Source organism: Rhopilema esculentum, chromosome 16, assembly GCF_057945365.1.
Source record: "Rhopilema esculentum isolate cy_ngs chromosome 16, ASM5794536v1, whole genome shotgun sequence".
In the NCBI taxonomy this organism is placed as follows: Eukaryota; Metazoa; Cnidaria; class Scyphozoa; order Rhizostomeae; family Rhizostomatidae; genus Rhopilema; species Rhopilema esculentum.
The window spans coordinates 11,833,563-11,854,399 of NC_142830.1; the positions used below are offsets into that span (position 1 = coordinate 11,833,563).

General features: G+C 42.2%; 1 protein-coding gene and 22 non-coding genes across 23 annotated transcripts in view; 1 reads left to right on the forward strand and 22 right to left on the reverse strand.

Annotated features, from left to right (window-relative positions):
* Positions 1 to 599: 599 nt before the first annotated feature.
* LOC148958323 (5S ribosomal RNA) lies at positions 600 to 718 on the reverse strand. The gene has a single exon (XR_016144814.1). It is a non-coding gene; the product is annotated as a 5S ribosomal RNA (ribosomal RNA).
* A 641-nt stretch (positions 719 to 1,359) lies between these two features.
* On the reverse strand, positions 1,360 to 1,478 carry LOC148958324 (5S ribosomal RNA). The gene has a single exon (XR_016144744.1). It is a non-coding gene; the product is annotated as a 5S ribosomal RNA (ribosomal RNA).
* Positions 1,479 to 2,119: 641 nt separating this feature from the next.
* On the reverse strand, positions 2,120 to 2,238 carry LOC148958325 (5S ribosomal RNA). Its single transcript, XR_016144745.1, has one exon. It is a non-coding gene; the product is annotated as a 5S ribosomal RNA (ribosomal RNA).
* Positions 2,239 to 2,879: 641 nt separating this feature from the next.
* On the reverse strand, positions 2,880 to 2,998 carry LOC148958326 (5S ribosomal RNA). Its single transcript, XR_016144746.1, has one exon. It is a non-coding gene; the product is annotated as a 5S ribosomal RNA (ribosomal RNA).
* Positions 2,999 to 3,639: 641 nt separating this feature from the next.
* On the reverse strand, positions 3,640 to 3,758 carry LOC148958327 (5S ribosomal RNA). The gene has a single exon (XR_016144747.1). It is a non-coding gene; the product is annotated as a 5S ribosomal RNA (ribosomal RNA).
* A 641-nt stretch (positions 3,759 to 4,399) lies between these two features.
* Positions 4,400 to 4,518, reverse strand: LOC148958328 (5S ribosomal RNA). The gene has a single exon (XR_016144748.1). It is a non-coding gene; the product is annotated as a 5S ribosomal RNA (ribosomal RNA).
* Positions 4,519 to 5,159: 641 nt separating this feature from the next.
* LOC148958329 (5S ribosomal RNA) lies at positions 5,160 to 5,278 on the reverse strand. The gene has a single exon (XR_016144750.1). It is a non-coding gene; the product is annotated as a 5S ribosomal RNA (ribosomal RNA).
* A 641-nt stretch (positions 5,279 to 5,919) lies between these two features.
* LOC148958330 (5S ribosomal RNA) lies at positions 5,920 to 6,038 on the reverse strand. Its single transcript, XR_016144751.1, has one exon. It is a non-coding gene; the product is annotated as a 5S ribosomal RNA (ribosomal RNA).
* A 641-nt stretch (positions 6,039 to 6,679) lies between these two features.
* Positions 6,680 to 6,798, reverse strand: LOC148958331 (5S ribosomal RNA). Its single transcript, XR_016144752.1, has one exon. It is a non-coding gene; the product is annotated as a 5S ribosomal RNA (ribosomal RNA).
* Positions 6,799 to 7,439: 641 nt separating this feature from the next.
* LOC148958332 (5S ribosomal RNA) lies at positions 7,440 to 7,558 on the reverse strand. The gene has a single exon (XR_016144753.1). It is a non-coding gene; the product is annotated as a 5S ribosomal RNA (ribosomal RNA).
* A 641-nt stretch (positions 7,559 to 8,199) lies between these two features.
* LOC148958333 (5S ribosomal RNA) lies at positions 8,200 to 8,318 on the reverse strand. The gene has a single exon (XR_016144754.1). It is a non-coding gene; the product is annotated as a 5S ribosomal RNA (ribosomal RNA).
* A 641-nt stretch (positions 8,319 to 8,959) lies between these two features.
* On the reverse strand, positions 8,960 to 9,078 carry LOC148958334 (5S ribosomal RNA). Its single transcript, XR_016144755.1, has one exon. It is a non-coding gene; the product is annotated as a 5S ribosomal RNA (ribosomal RNA).
* A 641-nt stretch (positions 9,079 to 9,719) lies between these two features.
* On the reverse strand, positions 9,720 to 9,838 carry LOC148958335 (5S ribosomal RNA). The gene has a single exon (XR_016144756.1). It is a non-coding gene; the product is annotated as a 5S ribosomal RNA (ribosomal RNA).
* A 641-nt stretch (positions 9,839 to 10,479) lies between these two features.
* On the reverse strand, positions 10,480 to 10,598 carry LOC148958336 (5S ribosomal RNA). Its single transcript, XR_016144757.1, has one exon. It is a non-coding gene; the product is annotated as a 5S ribosomal RNA (ribosomal RNA).
* Positions 10,599 to 11,239: 641 nt separating this feature from the next.
* LOC148958337 (5S ribosomal RNA) lies at positions 11,240 to 11,358 on the reverse strand. Its single transcript, XR_016144758.1, has one exon. It is a non-coding gene; the product is annotated as a 5S ribosomal RNA (ribosomal RNA).
* Positions 11,359 to 11,999: 641 nt separating this feature from the next.
* LOC148958338 (5S ribosomal RNA) lies at positions 12,000 to 12,118 on the reverse strand. The gene has a single exon (XR_016144759.1). It is a non-coding gene; the product is annotated as a 5S ribosomal RNA (ribosomal RNA).
* Positions 12,119 to 12,759: 641 nt separating this feature from the next.
* LOC148958339 (5S ribosomal RNA) lies at positions 12,760 to 12,878 on the reverse strand. Its single transcript, XR_016144761.1, has one exon. It is a non-coding gene; the product is annotated as a 5S ribosomal RNA (ribosomal RNA).
* A 641-nt stretch (positions 12,879 to 13,519) lies between these two features.
* Positions 13,520 to 13,638, reverse strand: LOC148958340 (5S ribosomal RNA). Its single transcript, XR_016144762.1, has one exon. It is a non-coding gene; the product is annotated as a 5S ribosomal RNA (ribosomal RNA).
* A 641-nt stretch (positions 13,639 to 14,279) lies between these two features.
* LOC135682921 (5S ribosomal RNA) lies at positions 14,280 to 14,398 on the reverse strand. Its single transcript, XR_010515732.1, has one exon. It is a non-coding gene; the product is annotated as a 5S ribosomal RNA (ribosomal RNA).
* A 641-nt stretch (positions 14,399 to 15,039) lies between these two features.
* On the reverse strand, positions 15,040 to 15,158 carry LOC148958341 (5S ribosomal RNA). The gene has a single exon (XR_016144763.1). It is a non-coding gene; the product is annotated as a 5S ribosomal RNA (ribosomal RNA).
* A 641-nt stretch (positions 15,159 to 15,799) lies between these two features.
* LOC135682920 (5S ribosomal RNA) lies at positions 15,800 to 15,918 on the reverse strand. The gene has a single exon (XR_010515731.1). It is a non-coding gene; the product is annotated as a 5S ribosomal RNA (ribosomal RNA).
* A 641-nt stretch (positions 15,919 to 16,559) lies between these two features.
* LOC148958342 (5S ribosomal RNA) lies at positions 16,560 to 16,678 on the reverse strand. The gene has a single exon (XR_016144764.1). It is a non-coding gene; the product is annotated as a 5S ribosomal RNA (ribosomal RNA).
* A 637-nt stretch (positions 16,679 to 17,315) lies between these two features.
* Positions 17,316 to 20,837, forward strand: part of LOC135682088 (calpain-7-like) — a 34,293-nt gene continuing 30,771 nt past the window's right edge. Inside the window, exons 1-2 of the mRNA XM_065196815.2 lie at positions 17,316 to 17,436; positions 19,209 to 19,516. Of these exons, the coding sequence (XP_065052887.2) occupies positions 19,297 to 19,516 (220 nt within the window). The 5' untranslated portion in view covers positions 17,316 to 17,436; positions 19,209 to 19,296. The remainder of the gene's footprint in view (positions 17,437 to 19,208; positions 19,517 to 20,837) is intronic.

Here is a 20,837-nt window from a genome sequence, read left to right on the forward strand (position 1 = left end):
AGACTTGGTCTTTCCATCCAGCAAAGAATGTGGGCAAAAATGAAGAGAAATCGAACAGGCTGAAATGAAACATGTAGCGAAGCGGTTGATGGACATTTTCCTCTTCCAGCTTAGATCTCCAGCCAGTGATGCTTTAGCTAGCAAGAGCAGAACGGCTTCTTGAAAATATGGCTGACTACATACAATTGCAAGTACAAGTAAAAGTTGGTTAGTTAGTTTTGGTAGGCAGCTAGTGTTTCGTGTTTCGTGAATTCATTTGACCAGTTTGTAATCAGCTAGAACCCTACACGATTGCATCGCAACACGAAGCTGATCTAAACCGAAATCGAATGAAGGATCACATTGACTGATTGGCAATTTGTCCCTGTCAATTTAGCCAATGTGAAAAAGTAGTACCACCTAGAGTAGTTGTTGGTAATTCGTAATTGAGTGAGACGAAAAAGGAACATCTGGTTGCTGTGCTGAGATAAATGTAATGGAATCGAGGCCGACTCGTTAAGAACCTAGAGAGAAAAGCAACTAATGAGAAGAAGAAACAAGAGCAGGCAGATAAAAGACGCATTTTCGACCTTTTTAGGCGAAAAAAGAAAAGATGATGAAGCCTACAACACCAGGTGTTCCCAGGCGGTCACCCATCCAGGTACTGACCTGGCCCTACCATGCTTAACTTCGGTGATCGGACGAGAACCGGTGTATTCATGGTGGTATGGCCGTAGGCGAAGGATAGGGTGGAGAAATGGCTAGTCTTGCCTTCAGAGTGAGACTTGGTCTTTCCATCCAGCAAAGAATGTGGGCAAAAATGAAGAGAAATCGAACAGGCTGAAATGAAACATGTAGCGAAGCGGTTGATGGACATTTTCCTCTTCCAGCTTAGATCTCCAGCCAGTGATGCTTTAGCTAGCAAGAGCAGAACGGCTTCTTGAAAATATGGCTGACTACATACAACTGCAAGTACAAGTAAAAGTTGGTTAGTTAGTTTTGGTAGGCAGCTAGTGTTTCGTGTTTCGTGAATTCATTTGACCAGTTTGTAATCAGCTAGAACCCTACACGATTGCATCGCAACACGAAGCTGATCTAAACCGAAATCGAATGAAGGATCACATTGACTGATTGGCAATTTGTCCCTGTCAATTTAGCCAATGTGAAAAAGTAGTACCACCTAGAGTAGTTGTTGGTAATTCGTAATTGAGTGAGACGAAAAAGGAACATCTGGTTGCTGTGCTGAGATAAATGTAATGGAATCGAGGCCGACTCGTTAAGAACCTAGAGAGAAAAGCAACTAATGAGAAGAAGAAACAAGAGCAGGCAGATAAAAGACGCATTTTCGACCTTTTTAGGCGAAAAAAGAAAAGATGATGAAGCCTACAACACCAGGTGTTCCCAGGCGGTCACCCATCCAGGTACTGACCTGGCCCTACCATGCTTAACTTCGGTGATCGGACGAGAACCGGTGTATTCATGGTGGTATGGCCGTAGGCGAAGGATAGGGTGGAGAAATGGCTAGTCTTGCCTTCAGAGTGAGACTTGGTCTTTCCATCCAGCAAAGAATGTGGGCAAAAATGAAGAGAAATCGAACAGGCTGAAATGAAACATGTAGCGAAGCGGTTGATGGACATTTTCCTCTTCCAGCTTAGATCTCCAGCCAGTGATGCTTTAGCTAGCAAGAGCAGAACGGCTTCTTGAAAATATGGCTGACTACATACAACTGCAAGTACAAGTAAAAGTTGGTTAGTTAGTTTTGGTAGGCAGCTAGTGTTTCGTGTTTCGTGAATTCATTTGACCAGTTTGTAATCAGCTAGAACCCTACACGATTGCATCGCAACACGAAGCTGATCTAAACCGAAATCGAATGAAGGATCACATTGACTGATTGGCAATTTGTCCCTGTCAATTTAGCCAATGTGAAAAAGTAGTACCACCTAGAGTAGTTGTTGGTAATTCGTAATTGAGTGAGACGAAAAAGGAACATCTGGTTGCTGTGCTGAGATAAATGTAATGGAATCGAGGCCGACTCGTTAAGAACCTAGAGAGAAAAGCAACTAATGAGAAGAAGAAACAAGAGCAGGCAGATAAAAGACGCATTTTCGACCTTTTTAGGCGAAAAAAGAAAAGATGATGAAGCCTACAACACCAGGTGTTCCCAGGCGGTCACCCATCCAGGTACTGACCTGGCCCTACCATGCTTAACTTCGGTGATCGGACGAGAACCGGTGTATTCATGGTGGTATGGCCGTAGGCGAAGGATAGGGTGGAGAAATGGATAGTCTTGCCTTCAGAGTGAGACTTGGTCTTTCCATCCAGCAAAGAATGTGGGCAAAAATGAAGAGAAATCGAACAGGCTGAAATGAAACATGTAGCGAAGCGGTTGATGGACATTTTCCTCTTCCAGCTTAGATCTCCAGCCAGTGATGCTTTAGCTAGCAAGAGCAGAACGGCTTGTTGAAAATATGGCTGACTACATACAATTGCAAGTACAAGTAAAAGTTGGTTAGTTAGTTTTGGTAGGCAGCTAGTGTTTCGTGTTTCGTGAATTCATTTGACCAGTTTGTAATCAGCTAGAACCCTACACGATTGCATCGCAACACGAAGCTGATCTAAACCGAAATCGAATGAAGGATCACATTGACTGATTGGCAATTTGTCCCTGTCAATTTAGCCAATGTGAAAAAGTAGTACCACCTAGAGTAGTTGTTGGTAATTCGTAATTGAGTGAGACGAAAAAGGAACATCTGGTTGCTGTGCTGAGATAAATGTAATGGAATCGAGGCCGACTCGTTAAGAACCTAGAGAGAAAAGCAACTAATGAGAAGAAGAAACAAGAGCAGGCAGATAAAAGACGCATTTTCGACCTTTTTAGGCGAAAAAAGAAAAGATGATGAAGCCTACAACACCAGGTGTTCCCAGGCGGTCACCCATCCAGGTACTGACCTGGCCCTACCATGCTTAACTTCGGTGATCGGACGAGAACCGGTGTATTCATGGTGGTATGGCCGTAGGCGAAGGATAGGGTGGAGAAATGGCTAGTCTTGCCTTCAGAGTGAGACTTGGTCTTTCCATCCAGCAAAGAATGTGGGCAAAAATGAAGAGAAATCGAACAGGCTGAAATGAAACATGTAGCGAAGCGGTTGATGGACATTTTCCTCTTCCAGCTTAGATCTCCAGCCAGTGATGCTTTAGCTAGCAAGAGCAGAACGGCTTCTTGAAAATATGGCTGACTACATACAATTGCAAGTACAAGTAAAAGTTGGTTAGTTAGTTTTGGTAGGCAGCTAGTGTTTCGTGTTTCGTGAATTCATTTGACCAGTTTGTAATCAGCTAGAACCCTACACGATTGCATCGCAACACGAAGCTGATCTAAACCGAAATCGAATGAAGGATCACATTGACTGATTGGCAATTTGTCCCTGTCAATTTAGCCAATGTGAAAAAGTAGTACCACCTAGAGTAGTTGTTGGTAATTCGTAATTGAGTGAGACGAAAAAGGAACATCTGGTTGCTGTGCTGAGATAAATGTAATGGAATCGAGGCCGACTCGTTAAGAACCTAGAGAGAAAAGCAACTAATGAGAAGAAGAAACAAGAGCAGGCAGATAAAAGACGCATTTTCGACCTTTTTAGGCGAAAAAAGAAAAGATGATGAAGCCTACAACACCAGGTGTTCCCAGGCGGTCACCCATCCAGGTACTGACCTGGCCCTACCATGCTTAACTTCGGTGATCGGACGAGAACCGGTGTATTCATGGTGGTATGGCCGTAGGCGAAGGATAGGGTGGAGAAATGGATAGTCTTGCCTTCAGAGTGAGACTTGGTCTTTCCATCCAGCAAAGAATGTGGGCAAAAATGAAGAGAAATCGAACAGGCTGAAATGAAACATGTAGCGAAGCGGTTGATGGACATTTTCCTCTTCCAGCTTAGATCTCCAGCCAGTGATGCTTTAGCTAGCAAGAGCAGAACGGCTTGTTGAAAATATGGCTGACTACATACAATTGCAAGTACAAGTAAAAGTTGGTTAGTTAGTTTTGGTAGGCAGCTAGTGTTTCGTGTTTCGTGAATTCATTTGACCAGTTTGTAATCAGCTAGAACCCTACACGATTGCATCGCAACACGAAGCTGATCTAAACCGAAATCGAATGAAGGATCACATTGACTGATTGGCAATTTGTCCCTGTCAATTTAGCCAATGTGAAAAAGTAGTACCACCTAGAGTAGTTGTTGGTAATTCGTAATTGAGTGAGACGAAAAAGGAACATCTGGTTGCTGTGCTGAGATAAATGTAATGGAATCGAGGCCGACTCGTTAAGAACCTAGAGAGAAAAGCAACTAATGAGAAGAAGAAACAAGAGCAGGCAGATAAAAGACGCATTTTCGACCTTTTTAGGCGAAAAAAGAAAAGATGATGAAGCCTACAACACCAGGTGTTCCCAGGCGGTCACCCATCCAGGTACTGACCTGGCCCTACCATGCTTAACTTCGGTGATCGGACGAGAACCGGTGTATTCATGGTGGTATGGCCGTAGGCGAAGGATAGGGTGGAGAAATGGCTAGTCTTGCCTTCAGAGTGAGACTTGGTCTTTCCATCCAGCAAAGAATGTGGGCAAAAATGAAGAGAAATCGAACAGGCTGAAATGAAACATGTAGCGAAGCGGTTGATGGACATTTTCCTCTTCCAGCTTAGATCTCCAGCCAGTGATGCTTTAGCTAGCAAGAGCAGAACGGCTTCTTGAAAATATGGCTGACTACATACAACTGCAAGTACAAGTAAAAGTTGGTTAGTTAGTTTTGGTAGGCAGCTAGTGTTTCGTGTTTCGTGAATTCATTTGACCAGTTTGTAATCAGCTAGAACCCTACACGATTGCATCGCAACACGAAGCTGATCTAAACCGAAATCGAATGAAGGATCACATTGACTGATTGGCAATTTGTCCCTGTCAATTTAGCCAATGTGAAAAAGTAGTACCACCTAGAGTAGTTGTTGGTAATTCGTAATTGAGTGAGACGAAAAAGGAACATCTGGTTGCTGTGCTGAGATAAATGTAATGGAATCGAGGCCGACTCGTTAAGAACCTAGAGAGAAAAGCAACTAATGAGAAGAAGAAACAAGAGCAGGCAGATAAAAGACGCATTTTCGACCTTTTTAGGCGAAAAAAGAAAAGATGATGAAGCCTACAACACCAGGTGTTCCCAGGCGGTCACCCATCCAGGTACTGACCTGGCCCTACCATGCTTAACTTCGGTGATCGGACGAGAACCGGTGTATTCATGGTGGTATGGCCGTAGGCGAAGGATAGGGTGGAGAAATGGATAGTCTTGCCTTCAGAGTGAGACTTGGTCTTTCCATCCAGCAAAGAATGTGGGCAAAAATGAAGAGAAATCGAACAGGCTGAAATGAAACATGTAGCGAAGCGGTTGATGGACATTTTCCTCTTCCAGCTTAGATCTCCAGCCAGTGATGCTTTAGCTAGCAAGAGCAGAACGGCTTCTTGAAAATATGGCTGACTACATACAATTGCAAGTACAAGTAAAAGTTGGTTAGTTAGTTTTGGTAGGCAGCTAGTGTTTCGTGTTTCGTGAATTCATTTGACCAGTTTGTAATCAGCTAGAACCCTACACGATTGCATCGCAACACGAAGCTGATCTAAACCGAAATCGAATGAAGGATCACATTGACTGATTGGCAATTTGTCCCTGTCAATTTAGCCAATGTGAAAAAGTAGTACCACCTAGAGTAGTTGTTGGTAATTCGTAATTGAGTGAGACGAAAAAGGAACATCTGGTTGCTGTGCTGAGATAAATGTAATCGAATCGAGGCCGACTCGTTAAGAACCTAGAGAGAAAAGCAACTAATGAGAAGAAGAAACAAGGGCAGGCAGATAAAAGACGCATTTTCGACCTTTTTAGGCGAAAAAAGAAAAGATGATGAAGCCTACAACACCAGGTGTTCCCAGGCGGTCACCCATCCAGGTACTGACCTGGCCCTACCATGCTTAACTTCGGTGATCGGACGAGAACCGGTGTATTCATGGTGGTATGGCCGTAGGCGAAGGATAGGGTGGATAAATGGCTAGTCTTGCCTTCAGAGTGAGACTTGGTCTTTCCATCCAGCAAAGAATGTGGGCAAAAATGAAGAGAAATCGAACAGGCTGAAATGAAACATGTAGCGAAGCGGTTGATGGACATTTTCCTCTTCCAGCTTAGATCTCCAGCCAGTGATGCTTTAGCTAGCAAGAGCAGAACGGCTTGTTGAAAATATGGCTGACTACATACAATTGCAAGTACAAGTAAAAGTTGGTTAGTTAGTTTTGGTAGGCAGCTAGTGTTTCGTGTTTCGTGAATTCATTTGACCAGTTTGTAATCAGCTAGAACCCTACACGATTGCATCGCAACACGAAGCTGATCTAAACCGAAATCGAATGAAGGATCACATTGACTGATTGGCAATTTGTCCCTGTCAATTTAGCCAATGTGAAAAAGTAGTACCACCTAGAGTAGTTGTTGGTAATTCGTAATTGAGTGAGACGAAAAAGGAACATCTGGTTGCTGTGCTGAGATAAATGTAATGGAATCGAGGCCGACTCGTTAAGAACCTAGAGAGAAAAGCAACTAATGAGAAGAAGAAACAAGAGCAGGCAGATAAAAGACGCATTTTCGACCTTTTTAGGCGAAAAAAGAAAAGATGATGAAGCCTACAACACCAGGTGTTCCCAGGCGGTCACCCATCCAGGTACTGACCTGGCCCTACCATGCTTAACTTCGGTGATCGGACGAGAACCGGTGTATTCATGGTGGTATGGCCGTAGGCGAAGGATAGGGTGGAGAAATGGCTAGTCTTGCCTTCAGAGTGAGACTTGGTCTTTCCATCCAGCAAAGAATGTGGGCAAAAATGAAGAGAAATCGAACAGGCTGAAATGAAACATGTAGCGAAGCGGTTGATGGACATTTTCCTCTTCCAGCTTAGATCTCCAGCCAGTGATGCTTTAGCTAGCAAGAGCAGAACGGCTTCTTGAAAATATGGCTGACTACATACAATTGCAAGTACAAGTAAAAGTTGGTTAGTTAGTTTTGGTAGGCAGCTAGTGTTTCGTGTTTCGTGAATTCATTTGACCAGTTTGTAATCAGCTAGAACCCTACACGATTGCATCGCAACACGAAGCTGATCTAAACCGAAATCGAATGAAGGATCACATTGACTGATTGGCAATTTGTCCCTGTCAATTTAGCCAATGTGAAAAAGTAGTACCACCTAGAGTAGTTGTTGGTAATTCGTAATTGAGTGAGACGAAAAAGGAACATCTGGTTGCTGTGCTGAGATAAATGTAATGGAATCGAGGCCGACTCGTTAAGAACCTAGAGAGAAAAGCAACTAATGAGAAGAAGAAACAAGAGCAGGCAGATAAAAGACGCATTTTCGACCTTTTTAGGCGAAAAAAGAAAAGATGATGAAGCCTACAACACCAGGTGTTCCCAGGCGGTCACCCATCCAGGTACTGACCTGGCCCTACCATGCTTAACTTCGGTGATCGGACGAGAACCGGTGTATTCATGGTGGTATGGCCGTAGGCGAAGGATAGGGTGGAGAAATGGCTAGTCTTGCCTTCAGAGTGAGACTTGGTCTTTCCATCCAGCAAAGAATGTGGGCAAAAATGAAGAGAAATCGAACAGGCTGAAATGAAACATGTAGCGAAGCGGTTGATGGACATTTTCCTCTTCCAGCTTAGATCTCCAGCCAGTGATGCTTTAGCTAGCAAGAGCAGAACGGCTTCTTGAAAATATGGCTGACTACATACAATTGCAAGTACAAGTAAAAGTTGGTTAGTTAGTTTTGGTAGGCAGCTAGTGTTTCGTGTTTCGTGAATTCATTTGACCAGTTTGTAATCAGCTAGAACCCTACACGATTGCATCGCAACACGAAGCTGATCTAAACCGAAATCGAATGAAGGATCACATTGACTGATTGGCAATTTGTCCCTGTCAATTTAGCCAATGTGAAAAAGTAGTACCACCTAGAGTAGTTGTTGGTAATTCGTAATTGAGTGAGACGAAAAAGGAACATCTGGTTGCTGTGCTGAGATAAATGTAATGGAATCGAGGCCGACTCGTTAAGAACCTAGAGAGAAAAGCAACTAATGAGAAGAAGAAACAAGAGCAGGCAGATAAAAGACGCATTTTCGACCTTTTTAGGCGAAAAAAGAAAAGATGATGAAGCCTACAACACCAGGTGTTCCCAGGCGGTCACCCATCCAGGTACTGACCTGGCCCTACCATGCTTAACTTCGGTGATCGGACGAGAACCGGTGTATTCATGGTGGTATGGCCGTAGGCGAAGGATAGGGTGGAGAAATGGCTAGTCTTGCCTTCAGAGTGAGACTTGGTCTTTCCATCCAGCAAAGAATGTGGGCAAAAATGAAGAGAAATCGAACAGGCTGAAATGAAACATGTAGCGAAGCGGTTGATGGACATTTTCCTCTTCCAGCTTAGATCTCCAGCCAGTGATGCTTTAGCTAGCAAGAGCAGAACGGCTTCTTGAAAATATGGCTGACTACATACAATTGCAAGTACAAGTAAAAGTTGGTTAGTTAGTTTTGGTAGGCAGCTAGTGTTTCGTGTTTCGTGAATTCATTTGACCAGTTTGTAATCAGCTAGAACCCTACACGATTGCATCGCAACACGAAGCTGATCTAAACCGAAATCGAATGAAGGATCACATTGACTGATTGGCAATTTGTCCCTGTCAATTTAGCCAATGTGAAAAAGTAGTACCACCTAGAGTAGTTGTTGGTAATTCGTAATTGAGTGAGACGAAAAAGGAACATCTGGTTGCTGTGCTGAGATAAATGTAATGGAATCGAGGCCGACTCGTTAAGAACCTAGAGAGAAAAGCAACTAATGAGAAGAAGAAACAAGAGCAGGCAGATAAAAGACGCATTTTCGACCTTTTTAGGCGAAAAAAGAAAAGATGATGAAGCCTACAACACCAGGTGTTCCCAGGCGGTCACCCATCCAGGTACTGACCTGGCCCTACCATGCTTAACTTCGGTGATCGGACGAGAACCGGTGTATTCATGGTGGTATGGCCGTAGGCGAAGGATAGGGTGGAGAAATGGCTAGTCTTGCCTTCAGAGTGAGACTTGGTCTTTCCATCCAGCAAAGAATGTGGGCAAAAATGAAGAGAAATCGAACAGGCTGAAATGAAACATGTAGCGAAGCGGTTGATGGACATTTTCCTCTTCCAGCTTAGATCTCCAGCCAGTGATGCTTTAGCTAGCAAGAGCAGAACGGCTTCTTGAAAATATGGCTGACTACATACAATTGCAAGTACAAGTAAAAGTTGGTTAGTTAGTTTTGGTAGGCAGCTAGTGTTTCGTGTTTCGTGAATTCATTTGACCAGTTTGTAATCAGCTAGAACCCTACACGATTGCATCGCAACACGAAGCTGATCTAAACCGAAATCGAATGAAGGATCACATTGACTGATTGGCAATTTGTCCCTGTCAATTTAGCCAATGTGAAAAAGTAGTACCACCTAGAGTAGTTGTTGGTAATTCGTAATTGAGTGAGACGAAAAAGGAACATCTGGTTGCTGTGCTGAGATAAATGTAATGGAATCGAGGCCGACTCGTTAAGAACCTAGAGAGAAAAGCAACTAATGAGAAGAAGAAACAAGAGCAGGCAGATAAAAGACGCATTTTCGACCTTTTTAGGCGAAAAAAGAAAAGATGATGAAGCCTACAACACCAGGTGTTCCCAGGCGGTCACCCATCCAGGTACTGACCTGGCCCTACCATGCTTAACTTCGGTGATCGGACGAGAACCGGTGTATTCATGGTGGTATGGCCGTAGGCGAAGGATAGGGTGGAGAAATGGCTAGTCTTGCCTTCAGAGTGAGACTTGGTCTTTCCATCCAGCAAAGAATGTGGGCAAAAATGAAGAGAAATCGAACAGGCTGAAATGAAACATGTAGCGAAGCGGTTGATGGACATTTTCCTCTTCCAGCTTAGATCTCCAGCCAGTGATGCTTTAGCTAGCAAGAGCAGAACGGCTTCTTGAAAATATGGCTGACTACATACAATTGCAAGTACAAGTAAAAGTTGGTTAGTTAGTTTTGGTAGGCAGCTAGTGTTTCGTGTTTCGTGAATTCATTTGACCAGTTTGTAATCAGCTAGAACCCTACACGATTGCATCGCAACACGAAGCTGATCTAAACCGAAATCGAATGAAGGATCACATTGACTGATTGGCAATTTGTCCCTGTCAATTTAGCCAATGTGAAAAAGTAGTACCACCTAGAGTAGTTGTTGGTAATTCGTAATTGAGTGAGACGAAAAAGGAACATCTGGTTGCTGTGCTGAGATAAATGTAATGGAATCGAGGCCGACTCGTTAAGAACCTAGAGAGAAAAGCAACTAATGAGAAGAAGAAACAAGAGCAGGCAGATAAAAGACGCATTTTCGACCTTTTTAGGCGAAAAAAGAAAAGATGATGAAGCCTACAACACCAGGTGTTCCCAGGCGGTCACCCATCCAGGTACTGACCTGGCCCTACCATGCTTAACTTCGGTGATCGGACGAGAACCGGTGTATTCATGGTGGTATGGCCGTAGGCGAAGGATAGGGTGGAGAAATGGCTAGTCTTGCCTTCAGAGTGAGACTTGGTCTTTCCATCCAGCAAAGAATGTGGGCAAAAATGAAGAGAAATCGAACAGGCTGAAATGAAACATGTAGCGAAGCGGTTGATGGACATTTTCCTCTTCCAGCTTAGATCTCCAGCCAGTGATGCTTTAGCTAGCAAGAGCAGAACGGCTTCTTGAAAATATGGCTGACTACATACAACTGCAAGTACAAGTAAAAGTTGGTTAGTTAGTTTTGGTAGGCAGCTAGTGTTTCGTGTTTCGTGAATTCATTTGACCAGTTTGTAATCAGCTAGAACCCTACACGATTGCATCGCAACACGAAGCTGATCTAAACCGAAATCGAATGAAGGATCACATTGACTGATTGGCAATTTGTCCCTGTCAATTTAGCCAATGTGAAAAAGTAGTACCACCTAGAGTAGTTGTTGGTAATTCGTAATTGAGTGAGACGAAAAAGGAACATCTGGTTGCTGTGCTGAGATAAATGTAATGGAATCGAGGCCGACTCGTTAAGAACCTAGAGAGAAAAGCAACTAATGAGAAGAAGAAACAAGAGCAGGCAGATAAAAGACGCATTTTCGACCTTTTTAGGCGAAAAAAGAAAAGATGATGAAGCCTACAACACCAGGTGTTCCCAGGCGGTCACCCATCCAGGTACTGACCTGGCCCTACCATGCTTAACTTCGGTGATCGGACGAGAACCGGTGTATTCATGGTGGTATGGCCGTAGGCGAAGGATAGGGTGGAGAAATGGCTAGTCTTGCCTTCAGAGTGAGACTTGGTCTTTCCATCCAGCAAAGAATGTGGGCAAAAATGAAGAGAAATCGAACAGGCTGAAATGAAACATGTAGCGAAGCGGTTGATGGACATTTTCCTCTTCCAGCTTAGATCTCCAGCCAGTGATGCTTTAGCTAGCAAGAGCAGAACGGCTTCTTGAAAATATGGCTGACTACATACAATTGCAAGTACAAGTAAAAGTTGGTTAGTTAGTTTTGGTAGGCAGCTAGTGTTTCGTGTTTCGTGAATTCATTTGACCAGTTTGTAATCAGCTAGAACCCTACACGATTGCATCGCAACACGAAGCTGATCTAAACCGAAATCGAATGAAGGATCACATTGACTGATTGGCAATTTGTCCCTGTCAATTTAGCCAATGTGAAAAAGTAGTACCACCTAGAGTAGTTGTTGGTAATTCGTAATTGAGTGAGACGAAAAAGGAACATCTGGTTGCTGTGCTGAGATAAATGTAATGGAATCGAGGCCGACTCGTTAAGAACCTAGAGAGAAAAGCAACTAATGAGAAGAAGAAACAAGAGCAGGCAGATAAAAGACGCATTTTCGACCTTTTTAGGCGAAAAAAGAAAAGATGATGAAGCCTACAACACCAGGTGTTCCCAGGCGGTCACCCATCCAGGTACTGACCTGGCCCTACCATGCTTAACTTCGGTGATCGGACGAGAACCGGTGTATTCATGGTGGTATGGCCGTAGGCGAAGGATAGGGTGGAGAAATGGCTAGTCTTGCCTTCAGAGTGAGACTTGGTCTTTCCATCCAGCAAAGAATGTGGGCAAAAATGAAGAGAAATCGAACAGGCTGAAATGAAACATGTAGCGAAGCGGTTGATGGACATTTTCCTCTTCCAGCTTAGATCTCCAGCCAGTGATGCTTTAGCTAGCAAGAGCAGAACGGCTTCTTGAAAATATGGCTGACTACATACAATTGCAAGTACAAGTAAAAGTTGGTTAGTTAGTTTTGGTAGGCAGCTAGTGTTTCGTGTTTCGTGAATTCATTTGACCAGTTTGTAATCAGCTAGAACCCTACACGATTGCATCGCAACACGAAGCTGATCTAAACCGAAATCGAATGAAGGATCACATTGACTGATTGGCAATTTGTCCCTGTCAATTTAGCCAATGTGAAAAAGTAGTACCACCTAGAGTAGTTGTTGGTAATTCGTAATTGAGTGAGACGAAAAAGGAACATCTGGTTGCTGTGCTGAGATAAATGTAATGGAATCGAGGCCGACTCGTTAAGAACCTAGAGAGAAAAGCAACTAATGAGAAGAAGAAACAAGAGCAGGCAGATAAAAGACGCATTTTCGACCTTTTTAGGCGAAAAAAGAAAAGATGATGAAGCCTACAACACCAGGTGTTCCCAGGCGGTCACCCATCCAGGTACTGACCTGGCCCTACCATGCTTAACTTCGGTGATCGGACGAGAACCGGTGTATTCATGGTGGTATGGCCGTAGGCGAAGGATAGGGTGGAGAAATGGCTAGTCTTGCCTTCAGAGTGAGACTTGGTCTTTCCATCCAGCAAAGAATGTGGGCAAAAATGAAGAGAAATCGAACAGGCTGAAATGAAACATGTAGCGAAGCGGTTGATGGACATTTTCCTCTTCCAGCTTAGATCTCCAGCCAGTGATGCTTTAGCTAGCAAGAGCAGAACGGCTTCTTGAAAATATGGCTGACTACATACAACTGCAAGTACAAGTAAAAGTTGGTTAGTTAGTTTTGGTAGGCAGCTAGTGTTTCGTGTTTCGTGAATTCATTTGACCAGTTTGTAATCAGCTAGAACCCTACACGATTGCATCGCAACACGAAGCTGATCTAAACCGAAATCGAATGAAGGATCACATTGACTGATTGGCAATTTGTCCCTGTCAATTTAGCCAATGTGAAAAAGTAGTACCACCTAGAGTAGTTGTTGGTAATTCGTAATTGAGTGAGACGAAAAAGGAACATCTGGTTGCTGTGCTGAGATAAATGTAATGGAATCGAGGCCGACTCGTTAAGAACCTAGAGAGAAAAGCAACTAATGAGAAGAAGAAACAAGAGCAGGCAGATAAAAGACGCATTTTCGACCTTTTTAGGCGAAAAAAGAAAAGATGATGAAGCCTACAACACCAGGTGTTCCCAGGCGGTCACCCATCCAGGTACTGACCTGGCCCTACCATGCTTAACTTCGGTGATCGGACGAGAACCGGTGTATTCATGGTGGTATGGCCGTAGGCGAAGGATAGGGTGGAGAAATGGCTAGTCTTGCCTTCAGAGTGAGACTTGGTCTTTCCATCCAGCAAAGAATGTGGGCAAAAATGAAGAGAAATCGAACAGGCTGAAATGAAACATGTAGCGAAGCGGTTGATGGACATTTTCCTCTTCCAGCTTAGATCTCCAGCCAGTGATGCTTTAGCTAGCAAGAGCAGAACGGCTTCTTGAAAATATGGCTGACTACATACAATTGCAAGTACAAGTAAAAGTTGGTTAGTTAGTTTTGGTAGGCAGCTAGTGTTTCGTGTTTCGTGAATTCATTTGACCAGTTTGTAATCAGCTAGAACCCTACACGATTGCATCGCAACACGAAGCTGATCTAAACCGAAATCGAATGAAGGATCACATTGACTGATTGGCAATTTGTCCCTGTCAATTTAGCCAATGTGAAAAAGTAGTACCACCTAGAGTAGTTGTTGGTAATTCGTAATTGAGTGAGACGAAAAAGGAACATCTGGTTGCTGTGCTGAGATAAATGTAATGGAATCGAGGCCGACTCGTTAAGAACCTAGAGAGAAAAGCAACTAATGAGAAGAAGAAACAAGAGCAGGCAGATAAAAGACGCATTTTCGACCTTTTTAGGCGAAAAAAGAAAAGATGATGAAGCCTACAACACCAGGTGTTCCCAGGCGGTCACCCATCCAGGTACTGACCTGGCCCTACCATGCTTAACTTCGGTGATCGGACGAGAACCGGTGTATTCATGGTGGTATGGCCGTAGGCGAAGGATAGGGTGGAGAAATGGCTAGTCTTGCCTTCAGAGTGAGACTTGGTCTTTCCATCCAGCAAAGAATGTGGGCAAAAATGAAGAGAAATCGAACAGGCTGAAATGAAACATGTAGCGAAGCGGTTGATGGACATTTTCCTCTTCCAGCTTAGATCTCCAGCCAGTGATGCTTTAGCTAGCAAGAGCAGAACGGCTTCTTGAAAATATGGCTGACTACATACAATTGCAAGTACAAGTAAAAGTTGGTTAGTTAGTTTTGGTAGGCAGCTAGTGTTTCGTGTTTCGTGAATTCATTTGACCAGTTTGTAATCAGCTAGAACCCTACACGATTGCATCGCAACACGAAGCTGATCTAAACCGAAATCGAATGAAGGATCACATTGACTGATTGGCAATTTGTCCCTGTCAATTTAGCCAATGTGAAAAAGTAGTACCACCTAGAGTAGTTGTTGGTAATTCGTAATTGAGTGAGACGAAAAAGGAACATCTGGTTGCTGTGCTGAGATAAATGTAATGGAATCGAGGCCGACTCGTTAAGAACCTAGAGAGAAAAGCAACTAATGAGAAGAAGAAACAAGAGCAGGCAGATAAAAGACGCATTTTCGACCTTTTTAGGCGAAAAAAGAAAAGATGATGAAGCCTACAACACCAGGTGTTCCCAGGCGGTCACCCATCCAGGTACTGACCTGGCCCTACCATGCTTAACTTCGGTGATCGGACGAGAACCGGTGTATTCATGGTGGTATGGCCGTAGGCGAAGGATAGGGTGGAGAAATGGCTAGTCTTGCCTTCAGAGTGAGACTTGGTCTTTCCATCCAGCAAAGAATGTGGGCAAAAATGAAGAGAAATCGAACAGGCTGAAATGAAACATGTAGCGAAGCGGTTGATGGACATTTTCCTCTTCCAGCTTAGATCTCCAGCCAGTGATGCTTTAGCTAGCAAGAGCAGAACGGCTTCTTGAAAATATGGCTGACTACATACAACTGCAAGTACAAGTAAAAGTTGGTTAGTTAGTTTTGGTAGGCAGCTAGTGTTTCGTGTTTCGTGAATTCATTTGACCAGTTTGTAATCAGCTAGAACCCTACACGATTGCATCGCAACACGAAGCTGATCTAAACCGAAATCGAATGAAGGATCACATTGACTGATTGGCAATTTGTCCCTGTCAATTTAGCCAATGTGAAAAAGTAGTACCACCTAGAGTAGTTGTTGGTAATTCGTAATTGAGTGAGACGAAAAAGGAACATCTGGTTGCTGTGCTGAGATAAATGTAATGGAATCGAGGCCGACTCGTTAAGAACCTAGAGAGAAAAGCAACTAATGAGAAGAAGAAACAAGAGCAGGCAGATAAAAGACGCATTTTCGACCTTTTTAGGCGAAAAAAGAAAAGATGATGAAGCCTACAACACCAGGTGTTCCCAGGCGGTCACCCATCCAGGTACTGACCTGGCCCTACCATGCTTAACTTCGGTGATCGGACGAGAACCGGTGTATTCATGGTGGTATGGCCGTAGGCGAAGGATAGGGTGGAGAAATGGCTAGTCTTGCCTTCAGAGTGAGACTTGGTCTTTCCATCCAGCAAAGAATGTGGGCAAAAATGAAGAGAAATCGAACAGGCTGAAATGAAACATGTAGCGAAGCGGTTGATGGACATTTTCCTCTTCCAGCTTAGATCTCCAGCCAGTGATGCTTTAGCTAGCAAGAGCAGAACGGCTTCTTGAAAATATGGCTGACTACATACAATTGCAAGTACAAGTAAAAGTTGGTTAGTTAGTTTTGGTAGGCAGCTAGTGTTTCGTGTTTCGTGAATTCATTTGACCAGTTTGTAATCAGCTAGAACCCTACACGATTGCATCGCAACACGAAGCTGATCTAAACCGAAATCGAATGAAGGATCACATTGACTGATTGGCAATTTGTCCCTGTCAATTTAGCCAATGTGAAAAAGTAGTACCACCTAGAGTAGTTGTTGGTAATTCGTAATTGAGTGAGACGAAAAAGGAACATCTGGTTGCTGTGCTGAGATAAATGTAATGGAATCGAGGCCGACTCGTTAAGAACCTAGAGAGAAAAGCAACTAATGAGAAGAAGAAACAAGAGCAGGCAGATAAAAGACGCATTTTCGACCTTTTTAGGCGAAAAAAGAAAAGATGATGAAGCCTACAACACCAGGTGTTCCCAGGCGGTCACCCATCCAGGTACTGACCTGGCCCTACCATGCTTAACTTCGGTGATCGGACGAGAACCGGTGTATTCATGGTGGTATGGCCGTAGGCGAAGGATAGGGTGGAGAAATGGCTAGTCTTGCCTTCAGAGTGAGACTTGGTCTTTCCATCCAGCAAAGAATGTGGGCAAAAATGAAGAGAAATCGAACAGGCTGAAATGAAACATGTAGCGAAGCGGTTGATGGACATTTTCCTCTTCCAGCTTAGATCTCCAGCCAGTGATGCTTTAGCTAGCAAGAGCAGAACGGCTTCTTGAAAATATGGCTGACTACATACAACTGCAAGTACAAGTAAAAGTTGGTTAGTTAGTTTTGGTAGGCAGCTAGTGTTTCGTGTTTCGTGAATTCATTTGACCAGTTTGTAATCAGCTAGAACCCTACACGATTGCATCGCAACACGAAGCTGATCTAAACCGAAATCGAATGAAGGATCACATTGACTGATTGGCAATTTGTCCCTGTCAATTTAGCCAATGTGAAAAAGTAGTACCACCTAGAGTAGTTGTTGGTAATTCGTAATTGAGTGAGACGAAAAAGGAACATCTGGTTGCTGTGCTGAGATAAATGTAATGGAATCGAGGCCGACTCGTTAAGAACCTAGAGAGAAAAGCAACTAATGAGAAGAAGAAACAAGAGCAGGCAGATAAAAGACGCATTTTCGACCTTTTTAGGCGAAAAAAGAAAAGATGATGAAGCCTACAACACCAGGAGTCATAAAACTTGTCAAATTCTGATATTTTACGAACGGTTTTCAACGTCTTTTGTGCGCATGCTCACTGACAGTGTGTATTCAAAAGCTTTTATACAAAGGTAAGTTGAGTGCATCAATTGCAAAACTCTTGCTTTTGGAATGGAAATAGTTATCTTACTTCTTAAAAATTTATAAATCAAATTCCTTAATTTTGCCCGTATCACGTAAATTAACCCCGTCCATTACTGATATTTGATATGAAATGAAAGAACTGATGATTTTTGTATAATTAGTATGAATAGAGACCAAGAAATAGTAGTATGAAGTGGTATTTTTATATGCTGCTTGCGGCTATTGGATCCAGTGTCGGAAACTATGGGGGTTTTTGGGGCTTGGCCCCCCCTCCCAATCAGCGATGTCGTTGGAAAATTGGGGCTTTCGTCGGATAATTGACATCCGTTTAACGTGTCGAAATTACTCCAAGAAATCGTTCTGAAAAAGAATTTCAAGCTAATCTAAGGGGCATAATTGCCAAATTTTCTGCTCGCCTTGCTTGCAGGTGATCTGCATTTTCCTTTTTTTCCCAGGGGCCTTTATACCCTGTCTGAGCCCTTTTTACAAAATTTAAACATTGCATAGCTGATGAAATATTAGCCAGTACTAATTAATCAATCAAAAAATATATGACCAAAATGAAAACTGCTTGTGAATTGTATATTTAATTTCAATTCTGTTAAAATTAGCCAAAATTTCCATCGGATTCTTCTGAATAAAAGTTATTCTCGAGCGTATTTCTCACTGACAGATAAAATGCGTAAAATGAACTTACGACTTGTAAAAAGTGTAATCGGTCTATCTCTTTCATCATCAATTGTTTAGATGAGATATCAATCTTGATATCAAAAACCATAAATGGATTGTTCTTCTTGTCATTTAATTATAGCGTGGTCAGCAAAGATTTCTAAAGAGTCCCGATCCAAGATGTTATCTTCTCATCAACCCTGTATAACATACTTTTTGGCCACTCCCTTTATTATCTTTATAAACTTTTATACTTTGGCTCTTTATGACAAACTTTGTACAATCACGATTGCATGGCCTTTGAAGAAGAAGATGAACAAATCATGTTGTCTAAGAAAGAAAATATATTAACATAGATTAGTACAGTTTTGAACTGCTCAGCACATTCTAATGTAAGAAGCATCGCCAATCTTCTCCCGTGTGAGATAAATTCAAAGACATATGTTGTACTAAACTTTAACTACAGTGCAACTTAATATTTATAGAATAACTAACGGCCCTTTTAAAATTGACTGGTGGCAGAGAGGAGCAGAGAGACACGACTTCTTTCGTCAGCACTGCGACCAAACAGCAACATGCTTCCGCCAAAAAGCCTAACTCTAAAACTACTACAGCGTATTTATAGATAAAATCATATTACCAACTATTAAGAACAGCCAATCAGCTAGAAACACGTAAGATCAGGAATGTATCTTTTAAGCTTAATAAAAGAATCATTAACAATTACAGCTAATGAGTGTCCCGGAATCAGAGTCATTGCCAAATAATTCTTCAATAGTCACATGCTTCAACACATGGGTACTGTGTAACTTGGGAATGGCTACATATAAAAGAACAAAGAAGTATCAACCTATCAACACGGCTGAACGCTCTCTACTGTGCATATTCGGTCGGGAAACATTTTCAAAAAAATAGAAAAAACAACATTATATTGACTACAGGACTGATTCATTGTATTCTATTACGAAAACAATTGATTTGCAATTAATTTTTAGAATAACGAATGATTTCTTAAATAAATTATCAAAGCTTTCGTTATTCTGAAAATTATGGTAAAATAAATTTGTGATAAGTAAATTGTATTTTCAAGGTCAATATGCAAGTCTCCCTTTGAATTCTGGAGCCCTGATTGAAATCGAGACGCTTTCTGCGAAGGAAGTTTTGGTTCCAGAGACAAAATGGATCCTAACCAACTTCTTCAGGATAGTTATCAATTTGCAAAGCTTGCAACTACCGCGGATGGAGAAGAAAATTTCAAAGTTGCAATATTTTATTACCTAGAAGCTGCAGAAGCAATAAAAAAGGCTTTGGACTTTGATCAGAATTTGAGGCTTGGTTCGATTAGCGAGAAAGCTCATCAATATCTGGATAGAGCGGAAACGTTGCACCAGCAAATCGGTACGAGCAAATTCAAGTGAAATACTTTGTTATAGTGGCGTAGAAAGAGGGGGTCAGGGGGCAAGACCCTCTTGTAATGCTTAACTGTCATTCTGTCGGAATATTTTTAATCTTGTCGGAAAATTTCTGATCTTAACTAATAACTATATATAACTGTTGAAGGCTCTAAGAGGTCACAGATCTTTGGAGTGACTTCACCCGGGACAGACCATTATACTGACAGACCACTCATGTCAAGCCAAACTCTAAATGACAAGTGTAACACCCAAATGATCTTGTCGGAAATTTAACATGGTTGTCTCTTTTCTGTTGCTCTGAACAGATTGGCACTCTCTTTCAATTAGGTATGGTACTTAGAAAATATTGTAAAGGAGAAGACACCATAAAACTTCAAGTAGTACCTAATTTATGAAACCAAACTTAAAAAAAATTATAAGAGCATATTTTACATCTTATTGTGATACCAATGTCGTTATTGTTTGCTCCAATGTATGAAACAATAAAATGCTAGTTATATATTTGTTAAAAAGAATTAAATTTCTTACCCCTGAAAATTTAAATTGTAAATATTCATTTTTCTATCTACACCACTACTTTGTTTTAAATCAGTGTGACATTTCGTTTCATTTAAAATGTTTAGCCATTAGCAATTAATCTGGACAAAATCTCTTTCTCTGGTGAGATCTCCATAAAATCATGTTAGAACAACTAGCCTCCAAGCATGAGAGCCTTCCTTGTATACTTGCAATTTCTGACAAAATCACTCTTTTGTTATTTTTTCAGTGCAAAGTTTGATTATCTTCACTATATAGTTTTCATTACTCTTTATTAAGCATGTCCCCATGTACCAGCCCAGTAAGCAGATCATGACAATGAACCACCTAAGATGCAGACATTGTGGCACTGGGGGGGGGGGGGCACATTAGATTTTGGTTTGGAACAGTTGATAGTGCTGGTGCCCTGACTGGAAACTTTGTTTCTTGTGTGGGCATTGAAAAATTTGCGACTGCACACCTGAAATCATTGCGAAGGTACAACAAAGTTTCCAGTCTGGTGGGCACACCCAAGATCTTGTCAAGATCAATCACACTCTCCAAACTGGGCATCAAGTACAAAAAGATTACATTTTCTTTCTGAAGCAACCATTGTCCCTTTTTTGTCCTTTTACCCTCTTTTCTAGTTTAAGTTTGAAGAAAAAGCTGGTCATCAGAAATAACAAGTTTTGTAATCTGTGTTCCTTTAACTTAAAGGCATTGAGTCATGATAAAATGGATTGGGTATACCCAAAGTGCCAAAATTCGCTGAGTCACGATTTCCATGA